At 56.8% G+C, this 26,451-nt stretch overlaps 1 protein-coding gene across 1 annotated transcript in view; it reads left to right on the top strand.

Moving 5' to 3' along the window:
- Positions 1-26,232, top strand: part of LOC308239034 (uncharacterized protein) — a gene marked incomplete at both ends in the record, with an annotated part of 43,057 nt that extends 16,825 nt beyond the window's left edge. The window contains 4 exons of the mRNA XM_080651584.1: positions 7,059-7,176; positions 7,420-7,944; positions 24,455-24,536; positions 26,206-26,232. Of these exons, the coding sequence (XP_080507710.1) occupies positions 7,059-7,176; positions 7,420-7,944; positions 24,455-24,536; positions 26,206-26,232 (752 nt within the window). The remainder of the gene's footprint in view (positions 1-7,058; positions 7,177-7,419; positions 7,945-24,454; positions 24,537-26,205) is intronic.
- Between the last annotated feature and the right edge of the window lie 219 nt (positions 26,233-26,451).

Raw genomic sequence — 26,451 nt, forward strand, 5'->3', positions numbered from 1 at the left:
AACTGTGTCGGGGTATCTCGTCCCCATCCCGCCCTGACTTTTGCCCCTCTCCATCAGCCTGGAGAGAGTGACCAATCAGCGCTGGCCTGGGGTGGGATGCTCGTCACCATGGTGACGGCCGGGCGCCCCGGCAGAGCTGCCCATCACCAAGGGCCAGTCTCCTCTCCGCCTGGACCTGGGTGTGAAGGGGAGGTGGGAGGGACGGCGGGGGCGGGGGGAGACAGAGGTGGCACCTTATCCCCACTCCATCCTCATTGGGTTCAGCTTGGGCCAGGCATGGTGAGGACAAAGCCTGAGCTTGTAGGGGAATGGATTCCCCGAGGTGGGACTCCCCTCCATATTTCTCATGTAGGTGCAGAGGTCTGTCTTGGTCTGCCTCTCACCCTCTCTCTCTTCAGGAGCTCCCAGAGGTCCCCCCCCCCCCCCCCGCCAATTACCTTGCCCTAAGTGCTGTGCTTTTGGGCAAGCGACTTTCCCTCTCTGAGTCTCAGTTTTCTCATCCATAAGATGGGCCGGTCTGCAGGCTCATCACGGAAAGCACCCAACACACAGTAGGTGCTCCTTCTCCGTTAGCAAGGAGGGCAAGGCTATTGAGGGCAAAACTTGGGGGTGTCCCTTCTTTCTGGGGAAGCCCAGTTTGGGTGTCTCGTGGTTTCCCAGAGCCAGCTTTAAAAAAAAATAAAAAATATATATATATATATTTTATTTCAGAAAGGGAGAGGGAGAGAGAGAGAAACATCTATGATGAGAGAGAATCATTGACCGGCTGCCTCCTACTAGGGATCGAGCCCACAACCCGGGCATGTGCCCTTGACCGGAATCGAACCCGGGACCCTTCTGTCCAAACTGGCTAGGGCTAGAGCCAGCTTTTCATCTCTCCTCCAGACAGCTGGGAATCAGAGGTGGGGAAGGTTTTTTAAAAATAGAGCCAGGGCCAGGGGCTGTGCTGGAGCCAAACCTTGGTCACTGGCTCTGAGAATGGGCCCCCACAGCGCCGGTAGCGCCGGGTCCTTCCTGCCAGCCCGGGCCGGTGTAAGCGCCACTTTAAGTGGTCCGGGCATTCACTGGCCGGCCCCTCGCCGTAATTGAGCCGCAGGGGTTTGAAAAGAGGGCCGGGGCCTCAATGACAGGACCTTGGGCCAGGCTAATTGGTTTTGGTTCAAGGGGATACTGGATTTGTGAAAAGCTCCAAACTGCCTTTCCCACGCCAGAGGCAGGTCATGGCTTTAAGGAGACGGGTTCAAGGAAACTGGGACCAGCGAGAGAGCTGGGAGCCAGGTGCCTGCCGCTGAGGATGCTGCTGGGAGCGTGGGAAGTCGCTCTAAGGGACCTCAGGGGTGCAGGCAGGTCCTACCAACCTTCTCACACAAATGGGCCACCTCCTCTGAGCCCCTGGTGCCTCTTAGTTGGGGAGACGTGTCTCTTGTCCCCACTGGAATCGCCCAGTAAGGGAAACCAAGCAATTGCTGCATAGTTCATCGTCCCGCCCTGGCAGCTGGACGCAACCTGGGCTTTTATTTTATTTTAAATATGTTTTTATTGATTTCAGAGAGGAAGGGAGAGGGAGAGAGAGATAGAAACGTCAAGGATGAGAGAGAATCATTGATCCGGGAATGTGCCCTGACTGGGAACCGAACCCGGGACCCTTCAGTCCACAGGTAGACACTCTACTGAGCCAAATGGGCTAGGGCAGTGGTCGGCAGACTGTGGCTCGCGAGCCACATGCGGCTCTTTGGCCCCTTGAGTTTTTAGCAAAGGCCAGCTTAGAAGTACCCTAATTAAGTTAATAACAATGTACCTACCTGTACAGTTTAAGTTTAAAAAATTTGGCTCTCCAAAGAAATTTCAATCGTTGTACTGTTGATATTTGGCTCTGTTGACTAATGAGTTTGCTGACCACTGGGCTAGGGTCAAACGTAGGCTTTTAGACTCTAGGAAAATCCTGGACTCTGTCCCGAGGCGGGAAGTGCAGCTGGTCTCAGGATAACCCACTTCCGTCTCTTGGAATGTCCCCAAACTGCCTTGGGCAAGGGCAACCCCGGTGGAGATGAGAAAGGGAAACGTGTGGTACTTAAAAAAAAAAAGATACAGTGCCATCTATTTCTTTACATTCAAAAAGCACTCATTGTATGACAACTGGAACCTGTCCTTATTGTAGGTAATGTTAATGTCCATGCTTTGGAATATATACCTTCAGATGCACAGATAACTATGTGCTTGGACCAAATGATGACATATTTGTATATATTGGGTGTCCCCCCACAAGGTATACACACTTTACAGCTGATGGCTCAGCGGATGTTTCTTTCTTTTCCATTTAACCCATTGGAATGAATAATTGTTCAAAGTGTATATGCCTTTTGGGGGGGGACACCCTGTATAATATACCTATTCTTGTGTATTTTTGATTTACATACCGAATCATGCCCTTCTGTGACAATCAGTTTATGTTAAGGGTGGCAGTGGGGTTGGGGGGAGCTATAACAATATCCATCCCAGACCTGGGTTTCATGGTTCATTGTGTGTTGAAGGGGGCCTCCTAAGTACTCACCAGCTTTAAAACAACAACAACAACAAAAACAAACAAAAAAAACAACCACCTGCCCTTTTGGTTACCGTCCAAATGTTTGCCATGTTGGCCCACTTGAGGCATCTGATAAGCAGGAGAAAGGTCTCTGGACGAGATAGAGAGCTCTGTGCATCACGTCTTTCCATTTGGATTTCAGTTTGTAATTGCCCACAGCCTCCTGTCTCTGGGCCTCTGCTGATGTGCACATTGGAGATTCGTGTGTAAACAGGCATGTGGCGTGTGCGCACGCCTGGGCCTCCTTATCACCTCGTGTGCTCTCCCGGTGTTTAAATACACGCACCATGAGGGACTTGCATATTTGCCTCTTTTCTAGAACCGGGTTGATTCCCCCTTCCCTAATCCTCAAACCCATTAACCTTCTCCACCCCCACCCCCACAGACCCGACCACCAACCAGTGGTCTCAGCCTCCCTCTCTGGCAGGCAGCTCTGCAGGCCCGGGATGGAGTGAGGGGTCTTATTAGGCAGACTTCATCAATATCCCCAACTACACCCCAGCACCTCTACTCGGCTGCCAGGAAGTATTAGCATCAAGAATTAAAATGAGCCCCGGCCGGTGTGGCTCAGTGGATAGAGCTTCGGCCTGCGGACCGAAGGGTCCCAGGTCTGATTCCCTTCAAGGGCACATGCCTGGGTTGCAGGCTGGGTCCCAACATGCAGGAGGCAGCTGATCAATGATTCCCTGTCCTCATGAATGTTTCTATCTCTCCCTTCCTCCCTGAAATCCATAAAAAATAATTTTAAAAAAGAACCCCCGAAAAAGAATGAAAATTAAATGGCACTTGTCAAAATAAATGGACAAAGTGGAGTTAGCCATGTCTTCATCTTAATTTCCTTGTCTTGGGTTTGATTATTCACTGACTTGAAGAAGAGAAGAAAGAGTGGGGGGGAGAGGAAGAACGGACTGCTATGGGGAGAGGAGAGGAGAGGAGATGTGGGGCGGGGGGGCGGGGGGAGAGAGAGAGAGAGAGAGAGAGAGAGAGAGAGAGAGAGACCTGAGCCCATGCCCTGGGGTCCCAGTCGTTAGGGCACTCCAGGAGGCTGGAATGCAGTCTCTAACATCAGCTCCTAATGAACGTCGAGGTGTGGACCAGGCAGCAGGGACGTCTTTGTTTACGGAGGAAGGGCCCTGGGAATGGGTGAGGGGATTGCTTTTGGGGATTAAGGAGTGGGCTTTGTTTTTATGAAGGGCCTCACTTCTTTTCTGAAGTTTTCTGCCGCTAATTGATTCAATTCAGACATTCCTCCTCCCTCCGCGGCCAGCCAGCCGGGCCTGAGCGTGCGAGATGTGCTCCGGGCCCCTTCCCCCAGCTGCTGCGGCCCCTTTCTCCACGGTGACCCTGGAAAAGGGTGTGAACCTTCTGGCCCAGGGATCACAGGCGCTGGGGAGCCTGGTCAGAGGCCGAGACCTCTGCGTGTATGCATGTGACAGACAGCGACATACACCGACCTATGTGATTGGAAGTCCATTCACATAGAGAAACAGATCCTAGGTGCACAGCTCCATGGGGTCTGACGAATGCATTTACACCCATGGAACCAACAGGGAGGCAGCCTTTTGGTCTTTCCAGAAACTTCCCTCCTGCCTCTGCCAATGGTTCCCCACCCTCCTTTTGAGTCCTCTTACCAAGCACCTAGCTAGGGTTTCATATATGTGGAGCGTACGCCAGAGGGTTGTTTTTTGTTGTTATTCTTGTTGTTGTTTTAATATATTTTTATTGATTTTGGAGAGGAAGGGAGAAGAGAGAGAGAGAGAAACATCAATGATGAGAGAGAATCGGATCCACCGCCTCCTGCACGCCCCACACTGGGGATGGAGCCTGCAACCCAGGCGTGTGTCCTGACCGGGAATCAAATCAAACCGTGACCTCCTGGTTCACAGGTCGATGCTCCACCCCTGAGCCACGCTGGCTGGGCTGTTGTTGTTTGTAAGGGAGCACCGTCCTCAGAGGCATGGCTGAGCAACTGTCCAGCTTGCCTGTGGATGGTCACACTGGCCTTGTGCTCAGCACTCTCCCTGGGATGGGCCCAGAAGTCAGACCTGGAATTCCATTGGGGGTGGGGGCTGGTTCGGGCTGGTCTTCTGCCAGGACAGCCCTGTTCTCACCCCTGCCTGTTAATAAGCAGAGGGGGGGGGGCGGGCCGAGGACAGGTGAGCCTCACACCTTCCCACTTGCCTCCCTTCTCGGCATCCTGAGCTGAGGGAGAGCTATTAATGGAAGGTGCGGGCTTTGTGCTAATTAGAACTCTCCTTCAGCTCCCATCTGCACGGTACCCCCCTCCCTGGTCACCTCGCCACCCCCATTAGCTTGCCGACCTAGTTTTTGTCACCCCCATAAATTAGGGGGGTGCTGGGAGGGGAGCTGCTCCCCTGTTTCTGGTTGGATCCCTGTTCTTTGTATCTTACTCGGTGGAGAAGGACGGGGAGTTGGAAAAAGGGGTGGGTACCACTGGCCACACTCAAGGCTAGGCTGGTCCTGCACCAGCCATTTGGGGTTATTTTTTAAAATATATATCTTTATTGGTTTCAGAGAGGAAGGGAGAGACAGAAACATCAATGATGAGGGGGAATCATGGATCGGTTGCCTCCTGCATGCCCCACTCTGGGGATCGAGCCCGCAACCCAGGCATGTGCCCTGACCAGGAATCGAACCGTGACCTCCTGGTTCATAGGTCGATACTCCACCCCTGAGCCAAGCCGGCTGGCCAGGCCTTGGGGTTACTTTGAAAAGGTCCCTCTTCTCTTCCTCCTGGAGAGCGAGGTTTCAGACACCATCGCCTCGGTCCCCCCATCCCTGGGTGCCTCCCCGTCTATTGAACCCCTCCCCCCGCACCCCCCCCCAGCGCTCTCTGCCTCCCAGGCAGCCTGGGGGTGGGGGCTGGACCCCTGGCCCTCTTCTGAAAAAACCCATTTTAAAAGAAAATTTAAATTTCATTTTGCTTTTTATTTCTTGCACCTCAGGCCCAATGAATATAGTTTTTTTAAAAAAAACAAAACAGAGGTTGTCTCTTATAGAGGCTTCATTGAAGGGAGAAAAAACACATGAACGTCACACAGACGTCATTTAAAGAAAAAGTGCCTCTCAGCTTAGAGGGTGGGGGCGTTCAGGCTTCCTGCCGAATTATCAGTTGGGAATCTCTCTCTCTCTCTCTCTCTCTCTCTCAGAGAGGGACGTCTTCTCGCAATGCCCCTCTTTTTTTAGCTCCTGAGTCCCCCCAGGTCCCCACTGGGTTTGTGTGTAAAAATAGCACGCCCTCCCTGCCCCTTCTCTCATTTCCTCCTGCTCGAATTATCCGGATAGGAATGCAGGTCACCCACTTCTGGGACTGTGTAGACGGGGCTTTCAGAATCAGGAGTGGATCTTTGGCCAGCACAAGGCAGTGCCAGTTTTCCCCAAGGTTGGGGACTCAGGCTAAAAGGGGGTGGGGTGTCCTGGAGTGGTGTTCAGCCGGAGGACTGGCTGCCCCTGTGGCCTTTCCTGCCCCCTGCCCCCGGGGGTGACATTTCCTGAATGGAGGCAGGAGGGGAAGACCCAGCACTAGCTTGGACTGAGTGAATAAACCGGGATCCCCATTCCAGAAGGGCGGGCGGCTGGGGTGGGGGGGGAGCCACTGCGGAGCTTTGAGGCGGTTTTTGGAGGATGATTTGGCCATTACAACGCAGAGTCTCCTTGACAAGCCACACCCCCTCTCTGGGCCTCTGTGTCTCTGTCTGTCTGTGAAATGGGGTTCATGACTCCAGGAGTCCCGTGAGAACCAAAATATACAAATAAGGTGCCCGCATACAGTGGGCGCCTAATAAATAGCTCTTTCTGCAGCTGGGCCCGGAGTGCGCATGACCGTCTGGGTCTGGAATTCTAACCTCTACTCGCTGGAGACGGTGAAAGCACCAGTGATGTCCTGCATCTCATGGAAGAAGTGATCCGTGCCCCAGAGCGCCCCCACTTTGGGAGATAAACCAGGACGCCAAGGGGCACCCCTAGGAGGGCATTGGGACACTGGAAAGTTCCAAGCGTGGCTGGCGTGGGAGGAGCAGCACAGGCCCATATCAGCTCTGGGCTCAGCATTTCTAACTTGCTTCTGGAAAGTGGCCTGGGGTCCCTAGCTGGGTGTTGGGGCAGGGTCGCCCCAGGCTGCGCCTGCCGCTCTCTGCGCTGCGCTGGGCCCCATGCACATCCCTACCGCGCGGGCCTGCGTTTCCCCCGCTCCAGCTCTCAGCGTGCAGGGGTTCGCTCCAAGCGCGGCCTCCCGCGGCGGCCTGGGGGTGGGGGGTGCCCGGCCTGCTGGCAGGATGGAGCTAGGAGTGACCCCCTCAGCCAGAACCCCCAACGGGCCTCCCTCCCGCATCCCCGGCTGCGATCGGCTGTGGTCGTGACCCGGAGGACGCGTCCTCCCTGCCCCCTTTGAGCTGGAAGGGGAGCGCATCTGGGCGGGAGTGGGGGGCGCCTGAGGTCTCCCTCTGTTTTACAGCTACTGCCCTGCCTGCGCCTTCCTCCCCGCACCATTCCGGTGCTCAGCGCCCTCCCTCTTCGTGGGCACGAACTCGCCGTGGGCACCAGCTCTCTCGTCCGAGGGCGACTGCAGAAAGGTGAGTGGCCCGGGCATCCCCCACGCCGCCCCGAGCGTCCCGGAGAACGCGCTCCGGGCGGCGCCTCGGAGCTTGGAAGACCGAGCCCGGCCGGCGGAGCGGCTGTGCTTTCCTGGGTCACCAGGAAGGCGACCCTCGTCCCCAGCCCGGATCCAAGGCCACCCCACCCGTCCCCTACTCCCGGCGAAACGGCGCTAACAATACACTCACCAACTCGTTGTGTTTGGTGATTCAATCCGGCAGAGCTGGGCGCGGCGGCGCGGCGCACACAGTAGGCGCCTGGTTAGCGGCCGCTCTCAAGGTTCCGGCCTCCGACGCGGCCCCTGGGCCACCCGGGCGCTCCGGGTCGGCGTCCTGCGGAGCCCGCGGCGCACGGTGGCCTCGCCCCTCCAGTGGGGACGGCGCGCTGTGCGCTGCCTCCGGGCCGCGCGGGCTCCGACACCCCAAAGGCCGGCCGCGAACCCACTGTACCGGCTGCGGAGACGGAGTCACCGGCCCGGACCCGGGCGCAGAGGGGCGCAGGGTCCGCACAACCGGCGGCCCGGCCAGCACTCCCCGCGGGCACCAGGGCGCGCTCCCCGCTCCGGCCTGGGACCCGAGGTGCCCGGCCCGGTGGGTGCCGCGGGCCGGAAGTCACCTTGAGAGCGCGACGCAGTGCGGCTGCGTGGGCGCCAGGACGGGCGCCACCGGACCCCGAGCCCCAGGAGCGCAGCGCGTGGAGAGCCCCGCCCAGCAGTGTCCACCGCCCGGCACCCGGCAGGACCTCAGGTACTAACGACCCCAGGAAGCCACAGCGAGCGCAGTGGTCCCCCTTCCCGCCAGGGCCCTCCAGACCCTCCGTCGCGGCTGCTGTCGCCCCAGGTCGCTGCGTGCGCTCCCGGCCGGCCGTGCGCTCTCGCCGGGCTGCTGCGGAGCCCGAGGCTTCGGTCTGGCCCGAGCGGGGGGGCGGGGGCGCAGACGGCCTCCCCGCGGCCCGAGGGCGCACTGGGCTGGAGGAGGGTCCCCAGAAACAGCTGCTTCACGTAGGACCGCAGCGCGTCCGCCCTGCCCTTTGGTTGTGTCCCAGCAAAAATGTAAGGCGCGCGGCTGACGCCGCTGTTTCTTGAAACCGCGAGGCCTAGAGGGCGAGGCCTAGAGGACGAGCAGACCGAGGCCGCCCTTCCCGGGTTGGGGGTGATCCGCGGCCGAGCGCAGAGGGCCCGCGGAAAAGGCCGGGGTCTCCCGTCGCCCGCGTAGTTGGGGCCTGGAGGTTCCATTCGCTCCTTCCGGGCTGGCTGCGGTCTGTTGGGGAGGAAGACAGCAGGGTTGACGCTGGAGCTCGACCCCAGCAACTCTGAGCTCGACCCCTGCAGGCCTCGGTCCCTGCAGGTCAGAGCTGCGGTCCTCTGCCGCACCCCCCCCCCCCCGCCCCCAACCTGGTGAGGAATTTACGCGCAGTCGCTGTTGTTCCGGCTGCTCCGGGTGCCCCACCGCGGCCCTGAGGCAGGTCCCACGCATGTGTGTTTGTACAGAGGGACTGGGGAGCTCCGGGAATGTTCCTTTGTGTGTATCGAGTTACTCTTTGTGCCTGGCCCGGTGCTAAGCGTTTCGCCTTGGGGCCTGTTTGGCAGGGAGGGTGATGGTTTCCTGTTTGGCATAGACAGAGCTGTCTGGTCTGCCCCAAAGCCTGACTTCTTTTTAAATTATTTTTATTATTTTAATCCACACCTGAGGATATTTTCCCATTGATTTCTAGAGAGAGTTTCTAGAGAGAGTGGAAGAGAGGGAAGGGCAGAGAAATAGCAATGTGGGAGAAACACATTGATTGGTTGCCTCCTGCACGTGCCCTGACCTGTGCGGGAGGAGCCTGCAACCGAGGTACATGCCAGAGACCAGAATCAAACCCGGGACCCTTCCGTCCGCAGTCGGAAACTCTACCCACTGAGCCAAACCGCCTAGGGCCCAGAAGCCTGGCTTCTTAACCTCACATGCTCTTTGCTCTTCTTGCACAAACACGGGGGTTCATCACCTTTCTGATCTTATCGCCCACGGGACACAGCCCATCACTCCCCAGCCTCCTGGCCTAAAGCTCTGGCCTAAAAATAGATGAATATGGTGGTTGCTCTGAGCCTCCTGGCAGCAAAGACAAAGAAGAAAATAGGATGGTTAACACTTGTTTGAAAAAGAACGGTCATCAGAATGTTTAGAGACGGGGACATTTTTTTTTCCTCCATAAGATTATAGAGTCCGGCCGGCGTGCCGGCGTGGCTCAGTAGTTGAGCGTCGACCTATGAACCAGGAGGTCACGGTTCGATTCCTGGTCAGGGCAAGATTAATAGAAACTTAAAGCTTGGAGATTATGTAGGTCAAGTGCTTGCGTCACAGATGAGGGACCAGGCCCAGAGAGGATAGGGTCCCCTCTCCCTCCCCCATCACCCCCCCCCCCCCGCCTCCATCATAAAGGTCGCTAGGAGAGCAAGCACTGGGGCCCAGGAGTCCTGCTTCCCATTCTCTGATGAACAGGCGTCAGTGGGCTTGTCAACAGGGAAACGGTTTAGCTGTGTTATTGGTCCCTCCGTCCCTCAGACCTGTGTGCCGTCTGGTCCCTTTGAGCACCCCCATTCCCAGGGCTGGGCTGGGCTCCTTGTGTGTGGCTGCAGATATTTGGTGAATGAGTGAGTGGTGCTAAAGGCTACACCTCTGGACGGAGAGATGGGGTGGGAGTGGAATTCTCAGAATGGACTTGTGTTGTGAATGTTGCGTTTCTTTTTGTTGTCGTTGTTCATTCTCACCCGAGGAGATTTTTTCCATTGGTTTTGAGAGAGAGTAGAAGGGAGAGGGAGAGACAGAGAGAAACATCGATGTGAGAGAGACACATCGATGGGTTGCCTCCTGCACGCACCCCTTGGGCCGGGGAACCTGCAACCAAGGTACGTGCCCTTGACCGGAATCGAACCCGGGACCCTTCAGTCCGGGGGGCAGACGCTCTATCCACTGGGCCAAACTGGCCAGGGCTGAATGTTGCATTTCTGAGCCCGTAAGTTCCTTAGACCCCTCTCAGCACGTGCTGTGAGCTGGGTGGTGTGTTCCCCGCTTTGACAGTGGTCTGGCTCCTAATTGCCTCATCACCACCTCGTTGGACCTCACGGGAGGAGGGGTCATTTTTCTACGGAGGAAGCAGGTTGTCAGTGAGACCTGTAGGTCCCTTTATGGGGACTAAGGAGGGTCACCTGCTGGCAGGGTCACAGAGTCGGTCACACGGTCGCCATGAGACCTGGGACACCCATCCTTTTGTCCTCTTGGGCAGAGAGGCAGCCCGGGTGCCTGCCTGGGTTTGGTTCCGGAGGCTTAAGTACAAATCGCAGAAGGCGGCTGGCTCATCAGATCTCCAGAGCTTGCACAGGTTAGGACATTTCCATGGCTCCCCAAAAGTGGCCTTTGAACCCCTCGCATGCTCACTGTAGGCACCGAATAAATTTAGGGAGCCTGCCACAGGCCGGCTCCCCAGAAATCTGTACCAGAAAGTTGTCCCCCTGGGTGTGTGTCGGGGGGTGGGGGGGTGGGGGGAGTCGGCTTATGGGTGAGAAGCCCCTATTGGCAGAAAGGCTCCAAGGGCCAGATCCCGGCCAAATCCTGCCCCTTCTCTCTGAACCCGCGCTGCCCTGGCCAGGCAGGGTGGACGGCCGAGGCCCGTTGGCAGCGAGAGCCCCAGCTGTGGAAGAAAAACAGGGTACAGCCCCCCAGATTAGTTACTGTCTACAAGGATTAAAGGCCCCAAATAATGGCTGGCCTCTCCCCTCCTCCGTGCCCAGGGAAGCCATGTCAATTTAGCCGCACGCCAGCTTAGGCGGTGGATGTGTATAAATCGAATTTAGCAAATCAGATCATGGTTTAAATGCACTATTTAAAGCAGTCCTGCAGCGAAGCCTTTTACAAAGGGAATAATCATTTTGTGATGCTAATCGCCGGCCTCCAATTTATCTCCTTTGTAAGTTCAGATGTGGGTGCACCCGGGCGCTCTGAAATTGGGGCGCTCCGGTGCAGGGCTGGGCGATGGCTGTCGGCCTGACCCCTCGCTTGAAATGGGCGCATGTCCCCGCTCTTGCTGGGGGCCTCAGGATGCTTGTCACTTAGCCTGATCGTTCTCATCCATCCCACTCATCTTTTTTTCTAATCTGATAGAGCCCGCCTTTCAGCTGCTGCTGGCTCCTCTTCTGAGATTTGCGCCCATCCTGGGGGCGAGGGGAGGGTTTCGGGGAGAGATAGAAGCCCTGCTGTGCCCAGGGTATTAGATGCAGCTCCGTCTCTGATCTGAACCCTCTTTTGTCTCCCTGAGCTTCTGGTACCCCTGGTGCCAGATCGTCAAGGAGATCTGAGTCCACCAGACACGCATCCGCCGCTGGATGAGGTCGGCGCCTGATGGCTGAATGGGCAGCGTTCAAAAATATTCTTCCTCCCCATTCACCGCCGCAGAGCTGAGGCCTGGAGGTGCCGGCGACTTTTCCCACAAGTTGAAATGGGGCCTCAAAGGAGAACCTGTCTCGTAATTGCTATAAAAGTGTTTTATACACCGAGCCGATCGGCCTTGCTTGCAGAGAGAATAGAATCGGGGACCATCTGGGTGGGAGAGAAAGAATGGAGGGACAGAGATGGCTCAGCGCTGACGGAATAAAGGAAGTGGGCAGGAAGCTGGGGGCGGCGCGGAGCCGACCTTGCCCGGCGCACAGGCCCTGATACAGTGTCTTTGTCAAGGCGGCCACTGTTGGCGCGCTCCTCGGTAATTATGACTGTGTGTTGGCATGGCGACTCGGAGCAAGAAGACGAGGAGCGCCGGGTGAATGCACGACTTGTTCTTGCCTCCCTGAGCAGAGAGGAGCTTTGGGGGTACGTCCTCCGGGGAGACGTGGTAGAAAATTCACCAGGCCCATGCCGGGCCTGGGCATTTAGAGCCATGGAGCCAGGTGCTGGCACTCAGGGGGGTCCCCAGCCGGACGCGCCTCCTGCTCCTTCCTGGGGGTCTTTGTTCCCGAGTTGTGATGCCAACGGTACCCATGTCTACACCTCTCTGGGTTTTCTGTGTCTAACAGGTTTAGTTCTTCTTCTTCTTTTTTTTAATGATGTTTTATTGATGTCAGAGAGGAAGGGAGAGGGAGAGAGAGATAGAAACATCAATGATGAGCCAAAACCGGTTTGGCTCAGTGGATAGAGCGTTGGCCTGTGGACTGAAGGGTCCCGGGTTCGATTCCGGTCAAGGGCATGTACCTTGGTTGCGGGCACATCCCCAGTGGGGGGTGTGCAGGAGGCAGCTGATCGATGTCTCTCTCTCATCGATGTTTCTAGCTCTCTATCCCTCTCCCTTCCTCTCTGTGAAATATCAATAAAATATATTAAAAGAAAAAAAAAGAAAAAAAAAGAAACATCAATGATGAGAGAGAAGCATGGATTGGCTGCCTCCTGCAGGCCCCACCCTGGCGATCGAGCCCGCAACCCCGGGCATGTGCCCCAACTGGGGATCGAACCGTGACCTCCTGGTTCCTAGGTTGATGCTCAACCACTGAGCCACGCCGGACTGGCTGGTTTATTCTTAAAGGACCTATTTCATAGGCCATGAGTGTGTGTTGGAAGGCTGAAAGGAAGGACTGATGGGCCCAGCGGTTGGGGTGGATTTTGGGGGTTCCCTTCCTACGCTGGGGCCTTCTCCTTAGATCCTTGAGCCACACCCTCACTGGAAAATGGGGGAGGTTGCTGGAGCCCAGAGCTGCACTGCCCACTGTGCTGACCACGGTTGGTCTCATGCAATGTGGTCAGTGGGACAGGCTGCAGCGATAATACTGGGTTAAATAAAATATGCTATTAGAATTAGTTTTACCTGTTTCTTACTTTTTAAAAATACATTTGTATTGATTGCAGAGAGGAAGGGAGAGGGAGAGAGAGATGGAAACATCCATGATGGGAGAGAATCATGGATCGGCTGCCTCCTGCACGCCCCACACTGGGGATCGAGCCCACAACCCGGACATGTGCCCTGACCGGGAATGGAACCGTGACCTCCTGGTTCATAGGTCGACACTCAACCACTGAACCACACCAGCTGAGCTGTTTCTTACTTTTTAATGTGGCTCCTAAAAAATTTAAAATGAAACATTTGGTTTATATTTTCATCGGCCCAGACTAGAGAATCAAGACCTCTTCCAGCCCTGGGCTCAGTAACTAACGCTGGCCTCCCCTCCTGACCGCCCCCCGGAGGTCTCAGGCCACAGAGGGCTCTGCGCATAGAGGGCTGTGGAAAAGCCAGAGCGGGTCAGCCCTAATGGGGCTTTTAGGGGCACCTAGTGCAGCCCCTTAAGTGGGGGTTCCCCCTCAATCCTTCGAGGCAGGAGCCCTGGATCTGCAGGTAGCACCCTGTCTTCCAGCTTTTAGGGGGGGCGGGTGAGGAGAACCAGTGGGTAAGCCCACAGGAGTCTTGGGATGGGAGCTCAGAGGTGCCCCGTGGAGTCTGCATGGGCATGGATGTAGATGACAGGAGGGTGGTCCCCGGGGGAACACCTCCCCCTCGCCCTCCCCTTCCTCACGGGGGGGGGGGGGATTTCCTCCCTCCCAGATGTGCCGAAGCACAGGGCATGGGAAAGCAGCTGTGCACCGGGTTCCTGCCAGGCCCACGGGGAGCCGGCTTCCTTGGCCCGAGGGCTCCATGCTCCTCTCCCGGGCCCTCCGCCCCCAGCCTCTGCCGCTCTCTGCCCGGGGAAGCTTCTGGCATGCGCCTTGGCTCCGAGGCAGCGTCTTCTTGGCAAGGCCTCCTGCCCTGGCTCCCTGCCAGGGTGGGTCTTGGGAGAGATTTTCTGGGGAGGCGCTGGGCTCACCCTGCTGTTGGGGGGCAGAGGGGCCTTCTCACTTTGGGGGACTCCCGGCTGCTGCGGGTCCAGCCTTGCCTCCCTCCAGGCCCCCTCCGTCTGCTCTCAGAAACTCCAGTTTCCTGCCCTGGAGACCCGGGCTGGGTGAAGGGCCACCCAGTCCAGGGAGCCCCAGTGAGCCCCGAGTTTGTGAAAAGAAGGCTCCTCACGGGACCCTGGGAGGTGAGGGATGGGCAGCCAGGAACTTGTAATGAGTCATGACAATGGTGACCGGCGGCTCCCCAGCGCCCAGGCTGTGCCAAGTCCCGAGCTAGCGCTGGGCATGTTTATCTGCTTTCCCCCCCGGTCTGGGGCGGGGGGGGGGATGGGGGCAGAGAGAGTAGTGAAGGTAACGGGGGGCCTGCTCTTCTCTTCTTTTTTCTTTCTTTCTTTCTTTCTTTCTTTCTTTCTTTCTTATTATTTTTTAAAATATATTTTATTGAGTTTTTTACAGAGAGGAAGGGAGAGGGAGAGAGAGTCAGAAACATCGATGAGAGAGAAACATCGATCAGCTGCCTCCTGCACACCCGCTACTGGGGATGTGCCCACAACCAAGGTACATGCCCTTGACCGGAATCAAACCTGGGACCCTTGAGTCTGCAGGCCGATGCTCTATCCACTGAGCCAAACTGGTCAGGGCTCTTTATTTATTTTTTTAAAAAATATTTTTTATTGATTTCAGACAGGAAGGGAGAGGGAGAGAGAGAGAAACATCAATGATGAGAGAGAATCATGGATCCGCTGCCTCCTGCACGCCCCACACTGGGGATCGAGCCCACAACCTGGGCACATGCCCTGACCCGGAATTGAACCGTGACCTCCTGGTTCCTAGGTCGACACTCAACCACTGATCCACACAGCCCGGCTGCTCTCCTCTTTTACATCCAAGGCCGTTGGGGCGGTTGCTTGTGGTGCATCCCGGGAGCGCCAGCCCCGGGGTAGATGGAAGTCTGAGTCCCTGGGAGTCCTCGTCCCCAGAGCTGGCCGGGGCTCGGGGAAGCAGCATGTGCTGGTTGGGGTTGCTAGGCGATGGCTTTGGAGCGCCTCTTGCTTTGGGCTGGCGATATACCTGGAGAATTTGCAGGGGTGGGGGTGTAGGGGGAGGGCAGGGCTCAGGGCTGGGCCCCTGGGAGCCCTGGCGGGGTGCGAGGAGGGGTGAGAAGCACCCCACCCTGTCCTGGCCTCTCCTCATTGTCTCAGTGGGATCCACAGCCTGTCTGTGCCTCAGTCTACCCATGGAGGGAGGGTGCACCACGCAGCGGGACACCCCCCGGGGCAGCGCTGTCCTCTGGAGGAGGGACAGGGCTCCGCAGCCTCTGTCCAGGCTCCTGTGGTCCTTCCTTCCTATCCACGCCGCTTGGTGGCTCAGAGCTGGAGGGGTGGGAAGTGCCTCTGGGGGCGCGTTGTTTCCCTGGGTGTCCGGGGTGGGGGGTGGGGGGAGGGGGAGGGACCAAGATCTCAAGGTCAGGCCACCCCTTCCCTCTGGGCCTGTAGCCTCCGTGGCCACAGGGTGAGTGGCTTCTAGTCTGCTCTTCTCTCTCCTGCTGTTGGGTCGCGGCTTCAAGATCGTGATGGTGTGAGGCAGGGTGCGGGCGGCTCGGTGGGACGGGGGTCTCCCTGACCTCGTTCACACCCCTCGGGCCACGGTTGCCCGTCTCCCTGAGCCGGTTTCTCATCTGTAAAGTTGGGGACAGAGATTCTCACCTTGTGGCACCCAAGAAGTGTCCATTTGGTTCCAGCCGGTGTGGCTCAGTGGACAGAGCATCGGCCTGCAGACCAAGGGGTCCCAGGTTCAATTCCGGTCAAGGGCACGTACCTCGGCTGCAGGCTCTTCCCCGGCCCGGGCCCTGGTCGAGGCTCGTGCAGGAGGCAACCAGTCAATGTGTTTCTCTCACATCGATGTTTCTCTCTGTCTTTCCTTCTCTCTCCCGCTCTCTAAAAATCAGCCCTAGCTGGTGTGGCTCAGTGCATAGAGCGTCGGACTGCGGACTGACGGGTCCTCTGGTTCAATTCCGGTCAAGGGCACATGCCTGGGTTGCGGACTCGATCCCCAGAGGCAGCCGATCAATGATTCTCATCATTGATGTCTCCATTTCTCTCTCCCTCTCCCTTCCTCTCTGAAATCAATAAAAATGTATTTTAAAAAAACCAATGGACAAATATCCTTAGCTGAGAATTATCAACAACAAAAGAAGAAGAAGAGACATGGAAAAATACTTAACAAAAAAAAAGAAAAGAAAAAATAAGATAAGTGGGAAAATACTTATTTAAAAAAAAGAGAAAAGAAATATCAGTTTGTGGCCCCTCTGCTGCTGTAGAATGGGGAGGGAGGGTGTTGGTGGAGGGCCCTGTGATGGTGACCGGCTCACCCTCGGCCACACATCTGTAATGAGCCAGGGCCTGGGCTCGGCTCTCTGCCGGCCACTCTGCACTAAGTGGTGGTGTTTACTGACCACGCATGAGCTCCCAGCTCCGCGGTGCAGAGCCTAGGGCATTCCGGACCGCCCCTGTCCCCTTGGAGCAGAAATCGCCTAAGGTCGCAGCATTCAAGGGAAGGACGGTTTGACGCAGGCCAGGGGCGTTAAGAGAGGAGGAATCCGTTTGAGGTGCAGTCATCAGAGAAGGCTCACTGTACCCAAACAGGCCTCCCCAAATGGAGGGTTAGAAGAGGGGGGTGGGGGTGGGGGGAAGAAAGGCAGAGCTGAGTCCTACAGGCCTGGCCCAGAGATTTGGGTGCAGAAGAGCAGGCCAGAGGGTGGAGGCCCGGAACAGCAGGGGTGGAGGGCGGGCTAAGGGCCTGGTCTCCTCACCACGTGTAGGCCGGGTATGGGGGGCCCTCCAGGCCAGCCTGAGCCAGGCCTGGACACCCTCCCCGGGCCTCTCACTCTGAAGGCTCTTGGCCTGGCCTGGACCCCTCCAGGGCTGGGTTGGGGGCCCTATCCCAGTTGCAAGAGAACCAGGAAGGTCGGGAATTGGAAGTCTGCGTGCCTGGCTGTATTTTTCTACTGCGTTCATCCCCCCGCCCTTTTAAATATATTTATATTCATTTCAGAGAAGGAAGGAAGAGGGAGAGAGAAATAGAAACATCCATGATGAGAGAGAATCATTGATCTGCTGCCTCCTGCACGCCCCACACTGGGGATCGAGCCAGCAACCTGGGCATGTGACCTGACCGGGATTCCAAGGTGACCTCCCAGTTCATAGGTCAACGTTCAACCACTGAGCTTTTCCGCCCGGCTCTACTGTGTTCATTTCTTCATTCAACTTACATTGACGACACACTGTGTGTTGGGCTCCAGGCAAGGCCTTGGGGGACAGGGAAGAAAACCACAGCCCTTGCCAGCACTTGACGCCTGTGTGGGACTGAGTTTGGGGTGGGGGGCAGCTGCTTGATGGTGGCACTGGGGTTTGACAGTTGTCACCAGTCAGCGACTTCCTGGCTGCCCTGCCCCTCTTCATGCCGCAAGGCCCCGGGAGAAGGTCCTGCGGTCCTTTGTCCACGGTGACCATGAGCTGCCATTTAGCTTGTCTAGAACTTCAGTTTCCCAGATTCCATTTGCTCTGTCTAGAACTGTGGCATCTCCATTGCCTTTTTCTTCATTGAAAAACCAGCTTTGACCTTGGGAATCTGCATAGCAGTAACCATCGAGATTTGGGAGTGAGATTGGTAGGGAACATCTTTTTTCTTTTTTTTTTATAACATGTTTTTATTGATTTTCAGAGAGAGAGGAAGGGAACAGGATAGAGAGAGAAACATTGATGAGAAAGGATCTTCGCCGATGGGCTGCCTCCTGCACGGGATGGAGCCTGCAACCTGGGCATGTGCCCTGACCAGGAATCGAACCTGCGACCTCTTGGTTCCTGGATGGACGCTCCACTGCTGAGCCACACCGGCTGGGCTGGTAGGGAACACCTTAAATGCAATCAGACAATACATTTCATCCGGATGAATTCGGGTACAGAGATTTCTCCTCCTCGGAAGAAATCAGGCACTGTGTCGGGGGGTCAAGGCCTGGATTCGATTCTGGTGCTGTTCAGACTGGATCCCGAGCTGGTGGTTGGCAGGGGAGCCTGTACGTCAGTTAGCAGCAGTGGGCACCCAGCTGCCTTCCCCCCACACACCCCGAGTTTGGGAGAGCCATCCGTAGGTAGGAGGCTGCCATGCAAATGAACCCACCTGCCCTCCAGCCCAGACTGCAGGCTCTGTGGTGTCCCCCTCGCCGCCAGCGGCAGGAAGGCCAAATCAGGTCCATCTCTGAATTGTTCCTACTTCAGTGGTTTTCTGGTTGAGGTCAGGGTGTGTGTGTGTGTGTGTGTGTGTGTGTGTGTGTGTGTGTGTTTAGCAAGATAAAACTCTAGCAGTTACATGGCATTTGTAGCTAATGTTCCACTGATTTTTAGAGAGAGGGAAAGACAGAAAGATCGATGTGAGAGAAACACATCGATTGGTTGCCTCCTGCACGCTCCCTGACCAGGGCTTAGGCCGGGGAGGAGCCTGCAACCTCGGTACATACCCTTGACCGGAATCAAACCCGGGACCCTTTGGTCCACAGGCTGACGCTCTATCCACTGAGCCAAACCAGCCAGGGCCACATTTGACCCCGGACACAACATGGGGGTGGGGGCACCAGCCCCTTCTGCAGTGGAAAGTCCATTATAACTTGGACTCCGCCAAAACGTAACTACAGTACTAATAACCTACTATTGACCGGAGGCCTTACCAATAACATAACCAGTCGATTATCACATGTCTTGTACGTTATATGTATTATACACTGTATTCCTACAATACAGTCAGCTACAGAAAGGAACATGTTATTAAGAAAATCATAGGATACTCTCTCTCTCCCATTTTTTTTGGGGGGAAGGGGAGGCAACCTAATTTTTGGAGGCCTTGCTTTGGCAAGGCTGGAGGAAAAAAAAGAAAATCATAAGGAGGAGAAAATACATTAAAAGTATTGTACGTATTTATTGAAAAATAATAATAATAATAAAAAAACGGCCAGGTATAAGTAGACTTGTGCTGTGCAAACCTGAGCTGTCCCAGGCTCACCTGTGCCTGTCACAGATGTGGGAGGACCATCTCCTTCCATCTATTCAGAAGGTGGTTCCCGCTTCTTCTTCTTCTTCTTCTTTTTTTAAATATTTTTATTGATTTCAGAGAGGAAGGGAGAAAGAGACATCAGTGATGAGAGAGAATCATGGATCGGCTGCCTCCTGCACGCCCCACACTGGGGATCGAGCCTGCAACCTGGGCATGTGCCCTGACTGGGAATCGAACTGTGACCCCCTGGTTCATAGGTCGACGCTCAACCACGGAGACATGTCAGCCAGGCAAGACAGGTCTTGAAATGTACGACAGTTATGATGACACACCTTTTCTTTGCATATATGTATATTTTTAAAAAGCCCTAGCCAGTTTGGCTCAGTGGATAGAGAGTCGGCCTGCAGACCAAAGGGTCGCAGGTTGGATTCCGGTCAAGGGCAGGTACGTCAGTCGCAGGCTCCTCCCTGTCTGGGGCCCTGATCAGGGCTCATGCAGGAGGCAACCAATTGATGTGTTTCTCTCACATCCATGTTGCTCTCTGTCTTTCCCTCTCTCTTCCACTCTCCCTAAAAATCAATGGATAAAAACATCCTCGGGTGAGGATTAACAAAACAAAACAAAGGAACAAATGAGAAGTTTTTTTAAAAAAAAGGAAAGACATTCTCCGGGGCAGTTCAAACCGTCCTGACCCAGGGCTGAGTCCGGTTCCAAACTCTCCTGTCGCAGGATCAGCTCCCGTCTGGACATTTGGACGCCTGAGTCAGTCCTTTCTTCCCCTCCGGCTCCGGCTCCGGGAGGAGGGCATTAGGGGAGCTGCCTAGCAGCCTCTCCACAACCTCCCAGCCCCCCCACCCCTCCCCCAGGGCTGGGCGACCCACCCGCCGGTGGTGTGGGCTTTGACGGAATGTGCCCGCCAGTCTGCACTCATTACACCATTGTGAGTGTGTGTCTGGGGTGCGTGTTTCTTTATGTGTCTGCGTGTCAGTGTCAGGCTGTGTGTGTGTTTACGTCGGCCTGCCTGGGCGCGCTCAGGGCCACAAGGCATTGGGCGGGGAGGGGGGGGGGCGGATCGGGGAGAGTGTGGGTAGGGCGGGCATTCCAAAGCCCGAGATCTCACCCTCGGGGATTTCGGGATATATATATGGTGGGCAAAGTAGGTGTACAGTTGTGAGTATGTGGAGCACAGTTTATTCTTGTATTATTATTATTTATTAAACATTGTATTTCTTTTTTTCTTTTTTAAATCCTCACCCAAGGATATTTTTCTTTTTTTAAAAATATATTTTATTGATTTTTTACAGAAAGGAAGGGAGAGGGATAGAGAGTTAGAAACATCGATGAGAGAGGAACATTGATCAGCTGCCTCCTGCACACCCCCTATTGGGGATGTGCCCGCAACCAAGGTACATGCCCTTGACCGGAATCGAACCCGGGACCCTTGAGTCCGCAGGCCGACGCTCTATCCACTGGCCAAACTGGCTAGGGCCCGAGGATATTTTTCTATTGATTTTTAGAGAGAGAGGAAGGGAGAGGGAGAGACAGAGAGAAACATCAATGTGAGAGAAACACATCGATTGGTTGCCTTCTGCATGCCCCCGACCAGGGCCTGGGAACCTGCAACCGAGGTGCGTGCCCTTGACTGGAATCGAGCCTGGGACCCTTCGGTCCGCAGGCCGATGCTCTATCCACTGAGCAACACCGGCCAGGGTGAGTTCATTCTTGTATTATTTTTTATTGATTATTGTGTTTCTATACAAACAACTGTACACTTACGTTTACCCACCCCTGTGTGTCTGGGTGCACATGTATGTGTATATGCATATATATTATAGGCTTGTTTTTTTAATGCTGCTCATTGTGGGGGCGACATGCGAGGGTCTGGCCAGGTGTGGTGGGAGCCGCGCCGGCTGGGGGGGCCCATCTGCCGAGAGCTCACACACTTCCCCGCCGGCCCGCAGTCCGTCCGTCCTAATTTATGAGCTGGGAAGGAGGAGAAAATGAAACGTTGGAAGACAATGGCCTGACACCTCTCCCCCGGCCTGTCTCTTTGCAGTCAGTACATTACATGGCTCCGTCTGAAGTGAGGGAAAAGAGAACCCCCAAACCGGCCTATAAAAGCTGTGTCTGGCCCTGGACATGCGGGGACAGCCGTAGACTGTGGATCGGGGCGGGGGGCGGGCGGCGGGTAGGGGAGGAAGGCTTAGATCTGCTGCCCAACCTCACCCACGCTGGCCCCCACCTCCGAGTCCCGGGACCTCTCCCAGCCCCCGGGGGAGGGGAGGGCCCCAAGGCAGCTGCAGGGCTGTGTTAGTAAACATTTCATCGCCCCCCTTCTCCACTCCCGACGCCCCCTTACACGCCCCCCCCACCCCCAGCAGCCCCCTTTCTGCGGCCTGCACAATGAGCTCATTGTCCTGGGTGTGATTTGAATAAGGGATCGGCAGGCCCGTTCCCAGCATTGTCCGAGGGGCTGGGAAAAACCCCGGCGCAGGCAGGAGGACCAGACCAGACAGAGACAGATGCCTAAATTAGCAGCGAGGCTTTGTGCGCGGCCCCCGGACAAGGGCTCGCCTTGTTGGCGTGGGCTGGAGGGTGCGGAGCTGCCGGCTGCTCGCATGTCTCCCCATGTTAATTAGTTTTGCATGCATGTCTGAGAAGGGGCCCGGAGACCTGTTTGCCTTTCCCGGGGAGGGGGACCTGGGTGGCCGTGCGGCGTCCCGGCTGGGCCTACCTGGAGCCCGGCTCCCGGCCTGGCGGCCAGCTCAGCTCGGCATCCCGCGTTTCTGTCTCTCTGCGCTTCAGGGGGGCCTGGCTTTCCCCCCCCCCCCCCGGGCCCCCTCTCCCCTCCCCGCCACCTCTCAGAGTTGGTTAGCTCTAACTACAGGGAGCTCACTGGCTTCTGCCCAGACCCTGGCCGGTGCCTGTCCATCTGGCCGTCTGCCTCTCAACACAGGGCCCCCCCCACCCCCCGGGACCGGGCAGCAGAAGCGGCCAGTCTGGACCCTCCTCGGTCCCCCAGCCAGATGGCCAGGCTGTTTATCGCATTATGCCCACCCCCCTCCCGGCCCCAGACCCCCGCTGCCCATGGGGGCCGGGATCCTATTTGGGATCTCAAGGAGAAGCCACCACGTGGACCTGAACAGGGACAGGGCCTGAGCAGGGACAGGGCCTGAGCAGGGACAGGACCTGAGCAGGGACAGGGCCTGAGCAGGGACAGGGCCTAGGAGACAGGATTCGAAGTACGTCCTTGTCGCTGGTCGCTGTGTGACCTCAGGCCGCCCGTCTCCCCGGTGAAATGAGTTGAGCCCTAGCCGGTTTGGCTCAGTGGATAGAGCGTCGACCTGTGGACCAGAGGGTCCTGGGTTCGATTCCGGTCAAGGGCACGTACCTCGATTGCAGGCTCCTCCCTGGCCCGGGCCCTGGTCGGGGCTCATGCAGGAGGCAACCAATGGATGTGTTTCTCTCACATTGATGTTTCTCTCTGTCTTTCCATCTCTCTCCCTAAACATCAGTGGGAAAACATCCCCGGGTGAGGGTTAACAAAACAAACAAAAAGAAATGAGTGAGTTGAGCTCCGGGAATCTCTTGGTTCCTTCGGGCTCAGAAAGTCTGTGCTGGTGGTGACACCACAAACCTGAGTAGATTCAGGACCCACTGGGCAGGCGGGTTGGGAGGATTTCAACTCTGTGGGCACTGGGGGATGGGCCTCCGTTTTCGGGGGGCAGAGGGTCAGGAGCGGCAGAGCCTCTCCTCCCAGGTCCTTACAGAAGCCCCTGGAGCCCAAACCCCGCCCCCCGGGCCCCTACAGTGGGAAACAGACTGGGCCCGCAGCAGGGAGCGAGGCAGGGTAGCCAGGGGGCGGCTGGAGGGAGGGCAGCTGCCGCCGTCCTGGGCCCTGTGCCTGGTCGCCCTGTGCAGGCCCTGGCCTGGGGGCGGGCTCAGCAGGGGCCTCTGGGTCCTGCCTTCAGCTTCCAGCTCTCACAGTGACCCCGGAGGAGGGAGGGGTGCAGCGCGTGGAGGGCAGCCCCTCTGTTCAGTGCAGGGTCTCAGGACTCCGTGACCGTGACCCGGGGTCTGGCTCCCAGGCCCTTCCCGGGACGTCCCCCCTGCAGTCCCACTGGCCAGGCCCTGTCTTCACAGCTTCTGGGGAACTCAAAGGCCAAACCTGAAACATTCACCATTCAAAACGCTGAAGCCCTGTGCCAAACCTCCGGTTCCTTCCTGTTGTGTCCATCCCGGCTCATTGCTTACAGATCTGCTGACTCCACGTGGCCAGGAGGCGACTTCGTGCCCTGACTTTGTGCACTACGTGGTTCAGGAAATGCTGGGGCCTCAGGGTGAAGCTGGGAGGGACCAGATTCCTTCTCTCCTCCCTTCCTTGTCAGGTCCCCCATCTCTGGTGCTCCCCCCTCCTCTCTCCTCCAGTGCGGAGGACTCTCCGGGACCTCTGGATCACCCTTGGGTGCTCAGTCCAGACTGGGCCTGGCCCTGACTGGTTTGGCTCAGTGGATAGAGCGTCGGCCTGTGGACTGAAGGGTCCCGGCTTCGATTCCGGTCAAGGGCACGTACCTTGGTGGCAGGCTTCCCGGCCCTGGTTGGGGTGCATGCAGGAGGCAACCAATCGATGTGTTTCTCTCGCATCGATGTTTCTCTCTGTCTTTCTCTCTTCCACGCTGTCTGAAAATCAATGGAAAAATATCCTCGGGTGAGGATTGACAAAAAAGTAAAAATAAAAATCCAGACTGGGCATTCCCTCCAGGGTTCATCCACCTCCCTCACGGGACCCCTCCACCAGCCCCCACCCCAGTACACTCAGGCCTTCCATCCTGGCTGCCCCTCCCCTCCCCTCCCCCTCTCCACCTTCCACTCGGGTGTCTGGGGCCGAAGGCTTTCCGTGTTCCTCACTCCCGCCTTGAACTGGGCGAGTCCAAAGTTCAATGAGGAAAAGAGTAGAAGTTAGAGCTCAAGGCAGGGGCGGAGAGCAGGGCCCACAGTAGGGGTGAGGGTGAGGGGGGGGCGCGGTGCAGGGCCTTGGGACAGCTGCCCACTGCTCACCCAGCCCCTCCCCACAGCTCCCTCCGGGTTTTAGCTGCCTCAGCTGTAGCCCTGAGCTCCTTAATCTGGTGATCAGCGTGGTGCTGGGGGGGGCGGGCAGACAGAGGCTTTAGGAGGTGACAGGGGATCTGGGGGGTGTCGCACTCGGCTGACAGAGCGCGTGCAAAGCCAGGGAATCGCATTCCAAGCGCGCTCCCATCCCATCCGAGGCTGGACCGCTCAGCGCAGCATGGATGGTGCCCAGTGAGGGCTGGGGCCTGGCCTGCACGCAGCCCTCATCACATCATCACGGCTCTTTGTTCCTCAGCAGGAAAGTTCCCCAGACCTCAGCCTCCAGCCCTCTGTGCCTGGCGAAGGTGTTAGAATGTGCGGTGGCTGCTCACAACCCAGTGAGAAGTCAGGTCAGCCTAATTTGCAGGTATACCCCCTCCCCCCTCCTCCCCCCTCCTCCCCCCACCCCCGACAGCCAGGAGAATGCTGGTGGGGTGGGGATTTGGGGTTTAGTTCTAGAACTGGGCAAGTGTGCTGGGAGGTGTGCCTCCCCTGGCCCTAGCTGGTTTGGCTCAGTGGATAGAGCGTCGGCCTGCGGACTGAAGGGTCCTGGGTTCAATCTGGTCAAGGGCACATGCCCAGGTTGTGGGCTCCATCCCCAGTGGGGGGCATGCAGGAGGCAGCCAATCAATGGTTTTCTCTCATTGTTGTTTTTTTTTTTAATTGTTTTTTTTTGTTTTGTTTTGTTTTTTTTACAGAGAGGAAAGGAGAGGGATAGAGAGCTAGAAACATCGATGAGAGAGAAACATCTATCAGCTGCCTCCTGCACACCTCCTACTGGGGATGTGCCTGCAACCAAGGTACTTGCCCTTGACCGGAATCAAACCTGGGACCCTTCAGTCCGTAGGCTGATGCTCTATCCACTGAGCCACACCGGGTAGGGCGGTTTTCTCTCATTGGTGATGTTTCTATCTCTTTCTCCCTCTCCCTTCCTCTCTGAAATCAATAAAAAATGCATTTAAAAAAAGAGAGAGAACCCAGGGAGTTAGGAAACAGGCGCCATGCTGAACACAGAACCTGGTGTTCGAGGCTTCTGGCCAGCCAGCTTGCTGGAGGCCCAGGCCTGGAGCGTGGCTGGAGGGAGGAACGGAGGGAGACGCTGCGGGCAGAGGCCCAGGTCCGAGCTCTGCGGCTGGTGTCACTATGCAGCAGATCCCTGACTGTCTTGGCCTCTGTTTTTTTAAAAATTTATATTATTTATTTTTGAAATACGTTTTTACTGAATCTTTAGAGAGAGAGGAAGGGAGAGGGATAGAGAGATGGAAACATCAATTAGAGAGAAACTTGGATCGGCTGCCTCCTGCACGCCCCCTCCGGGGGGGGGTGGGGTTGAGCCTGCAACTAGGGCCTGTACCCTGACCGGGAATCGCATCAGCAACCTCTTGGTTCATGGGTTGGCACTCGGCCACTGAGCCACACCGGCCAGGCTGTCTAGCCTCCAAACCCTCCTCTGTAGGTGGGAAGGATAACCCGTGTCCTGGGAATTACACGCGGAAACTATAGGTAGGGTCCCTCCCAGGGCAGGTAGGAAGGGCAGGTCCTACGGCGGTGACTGGGGGGACGGAGGGCCGCAGTGATTGGCAGGAAGACTCACCGTGGGCACCGCCACATGGACTGGCAGCTGGCCCAGCCCTCAGCCCGGGGTGGAGGGACAGCTGGGCTGAAACCCGATCATTTGTCTTTGTGTCTTTCTGCCCCACCTGGGCCATCAGCGAGCACACAGCCCTCCCTCCAGGGCATTTCCTAACGGGGTTCCCAGCGCGGGGCTCGCAGGAGGTGGGGCCCCTGGGTTTCCTGTGCATTCTGAGCAGGTCGGTTCTGCCTGGCATGGGGCACCCAGGTGGCAGAGGACCCAGCAGCAGAGAGCAGTGAGCTGAGTCCTTCCCAGCTCCAGGCCCCGCCAGGGCTGTGGACACCGGCTCTGCTTCTGGGACCAGCCTCTGCCAGGGGCTGATACCTCCCTCACATCCCCTGGGGCTGCCCCTCCTTCCTGTCCCTCCTTCTTAGAATCAGAAGCACGTGGGTGGGGATTAGGGGCCAGTCTGCTTTTTTTTTTTTTTTAATTATTTTTATTGATTTCAGAGAGGAAGGGAGAGGGATAGAGAGGGATAGAAACATCGATGATGAGAGAGAAACATTGATCAGCTGCCTCCTGCACGCCCCCCACTGGGGATCGAGCCCGCAACCCAGGCATGTGCCCTTGGCCGGAATCGAACCTGGGACCCTTCAGTTCACAGGCCGATGCTTTATCCA

Source organism: Plecotus auritus, assembly GCF_963455305.1.
Source record: "Plecotus auritus genome assembly, chromosome: 15".
In the NCBI taxonomy this organism is placed as follows: Eukaryota; Metazoa; Chordata; class Mammalia; order Chiroptera; family Vespertilionidae; genus Plecotus; species Plecotus auritus.